The 3,411-nt window shown below is 40.2% G+C and overlaps 1 protein-coding gene across 1 annotated transcript in view; it reads left to right on the top strand.

Moving 5' to 3' along the window:
- Positions 1-917, top strand: part of CCNT1 (cyclin T1) — a 19,327-nt gene extending 18,410 nt beyond the window's left edge. The window contains exon 10 of the mRNA XM_006902500.1: positions 6-917. Within this exon, the coding sequence (XP_006902562.1) occupies positions 6-917 (912 nt within the window). The remainder of the gene's footprint in view (positions 1-5) is intronic.
- The last annotated feature ends 2,494 nt before the right edge of the window (positions 918-3,411 follow it).

The raw sequence follows: 3,411 nt of genomic DNA on the forward strand, positions 1-3,411 counted from the left end.
CTCAGAACCTCCTCTCCCACCATGACAGCCATTCTTCAGTCATTCTGAAAATGCCCATAGAGGGCTCAGAAAACCCTGGACGGCCGTTTCTGGAAAAAGCTGACAAAGCAGCTCTTAAAATGAGACTCCCAGTGGCAGGTGGAGAAAAGGTTACCTCTTCAAAACCAGAAGAGATAAAGATGCGCATTAAAGCCCATACTGCATCTGAGAAGCACAATTCTGTAGATGACAGTGTCACAAAGAACCGAGAGCACAAAGAAAAGCACAAGACTCACCCATCTAACCACCACCATCATCATAATCACCACTCACACAAGCACTCGCACTCACAGCTCCCAGCTGGGACTGGGAACAAACGTCCAGGTGATCCAAAACATAGTGGTCAGACAAGCACCTTACCACACAAAAGCTATAGCTTGTCTAGTTCTTTCTCCTCTTCTAGTTCTGCTCGGAAAAGACCCCCACATGAAGAGAGTGGAGGAGGAGCAGTGTTTGATCATCCAGCAAAGATTGCCAAGAGTACTAAATCTTCTTCCATAAATTTCTCCTTCCCTTCTCTTTCTACAGTGGCCCAGTTGCCTGGCCATAGCTCAGATACAAGTGGCCTTTCCTTCTCACAGCCCAGCTGTAAAACTAGAGTTCCTCATATGAAACTGGAAAAAGGATCCACTGGGGCCAATGGTCACAGCACAACCCAGACCATAGACTATCAAGATACTGTGAATATGCTTCACTCTCTGCTCAGTGCTCAGGGTGTTCAGCCTGCTCAGCCACCTGCATTTGAATTTGTTCATTCTTATGGTGAATATCTGAATCCACGTGCTGGTGGAATCTCCAGATCTGGCAATACAGACAAACCCCGGCCTCCACCTCTACCATCAGAACCCCCTCCGCCACTCCCTCCCCTCCCTAAGTAAAAACGAAAACGAGGCAGGGCAGAGGACTTCGTTAAAAAATACACACACACATGCTTTTTTAAGAAAAACAAAACAAACTACTGATTCTGGACTAAAAGTTACTTCCCTTATGAAATAATGTCATACTTTTTGGACTAATAAATTGATACTGAGAAGTAGGTGGGAGTGTGGTAGAGGGCCTTGGTTATTAAATCTACTGCCTCAGATATCATAACTATTTTATTAGAGTTTTTTACAGATACTAGAGAGGTGGGAATGTATTGAAGCTGTGAAAGATTAAGAACACTTTCTCTGTTCTTGGCCTCCACCTCCTAATTAGGTTGCTTGGGGTTGATATCTTCCCTCTTCTTGCCAGGACTAAAATACAGAGGGTGGTTTTATCAAACATTTGTGGATACTTTGGGTTAATATGTCAGAAGAGGAAGTATTTAAACGTCAGAATCGTTTCAGAGACTTTTAAAAAAATTATTTAAAGTAAGTTATCTGCTTAGTTTTTTTTTATATATAATTGGGACAGAATGGGGATTTTGCTGTGTACGAGAAATACATAGCCATAACTCCCAAGGGGGTGGGATTGTAGGGTGGGACTGAAGGGGGGTGGGAGGGAAGGTTTTAGGCCAAGAGCTCTTAGATAGGCTCAGGCCACTTGAAGTGTTGAGATCTCCTATTGCGCGTGTGTGTGTGTTTAAAAATCATGTTTTACCATTCCCTCCCTGTCTCTCACTGTTTTTACTTCCTAATAGTTACCTAGAGAGAACATGGAGTGGCCTTGAAAACAAAAGGAAGAAAGAGGCATGTGTTTGCTATGACACTTCCCCCTTTATTTATGTTGTAATTGAATGGTAACCCTCTAAAATCTATTTTGGACAGGTGCTGTCAATGGCCTGAATAAACTCCTTTATAAAACTTCCTTTGGTACCTTTTTCTCCTTTGGTACAAAACAAAGTATGGCTTTATGAAAAGGTTAGAGAAGCAAGGCCACCCTTGCCCTGTGGAATTGGGTGTGTCTTTTTTTTTCAAGTTGAAATTTGGAAAAGTTTCAGTGAAAGTAGTCTTTGGGTCTCTGAAGGGAAGAAAAGTCTCTATCCTGCCTTTGAAAACCTAGGCCATATGTGGGAATGGTTCCAGGGAAAGGTGTAGAGCCAGAGGATGCTAAAAACAAAATTGTCATTTGTAATTTTTAGGACATTGTATTTTCAATTATATTATGAATGTTGTAAGACCTTTTATTTATAATCTGATAGAAAACAGCAGTGTCCTAATTTTTTTGTAGACCTACTGGTGTATGACTTCAGATTAAAGCTTGTGAATTGTACGTGAGTGAACATTTTTGAGGAGGAAGGAAATCTTCATGGAAAATTTTCAAGGCGCACTCTTAACTGCAAACACCACTTAAATCATTTGATGGGATATTTTTGGTCTTCATCATATATTTTGCTGTGGTGCAAATTGAACTTACCTTTTTGTTTTTAATGTAGCTTACTTCATCCCAAATACTTGGGGGGTAGGGGAGGAGTTTAATTCTTTTCATTGAAATTCATAATGAAGACAGGGATTGTGTTTGTGCTGCTGCTTGCCAGAAACAGGTTGGAAAGAAAAAAAGCTGAGTCAATTAAGATGGATGATGATGCTCTGACCTAACACAGGAAAGAATTCGTAAAATTTAACTGAAAGTTCTCAGGGTGAAAAGGTGATGGGGGTTTTGAAGTTGGTGTCCTACGTCAGTGCAGCTGATCCAGCATGCCTGCCATTGCTGTGTAAAATGAGAAGCTCTCTGCTGACCTTACGCCAGTAATACTTCTTGACTTGATTATCACTTCACTTTTATAAATAATGTTTTCCTCTTTCTCTTTGATATTTCCTGTGTTGTGGTAGATGTGTGTTGTTTTTACCAAATTTAGGCTTTCTGTTTCTATTTTGTTGAGTAAAATCCACTGACCTTTCCAAACATGTTTAGTTTATGTCTGTCTCTGTGGAGTTGATCACTGACTTGATTGTGGAAATCTTTTCTAGCTTTTTTTTTTTCTTCCTTATCACATGTATTTTCTAATCACTTGTACTCCACCACAGCTGCATAGCCACAAGGCCTCAAAGCAATTCTCTGTAGTAATTCTGTAGTTCAGTTCCTTAGAACTTTGTCAGGAGTGAACTAGAAGCAAGTTACTTGTAAAAGCTAGGAACTGCTTTTATACTATTAATCTGGCCTTTGCACTAATAGATTATTACTGATGTGGATAGATTTAGAGACTTCTAAATTAAAGCCTCCTGATACTGTCTTAAGATGCCTACAGTGTTTGCTTTTAGATCTGTGCATATGTCATGACCCTCCATATGAACTCTGCATGAAGATGCTGCACGTCTTTGGGTTATCAGATGTGCCTATTAACTAGCATGCATCTCGTCCAGATTCCATAACTTTAGTAAGGCTTCCAAAGGATCTATGTTTTCTAAACTGTCTTCCCTACCCTCAACATTCAAAAGATGAAAAATGTTA

Source organism: Elephantulus edwardii, unplaced genomic scaffold (genome assembly GCF_000299155.1).
Source record: "Elephantulus edwardii isolate Elephantulus edwardi_28Jun2011 unplaced genomic scaffold, EleEdw1.0 scaffold00418, whole genome shotgun sequence".
Lineage (NCBI taxonomy): Eukaryota > Metazoa > Chordata > Mammalia > Macroscelidea > Macroscelididae > Elephantulus > Elephantulus edwardii.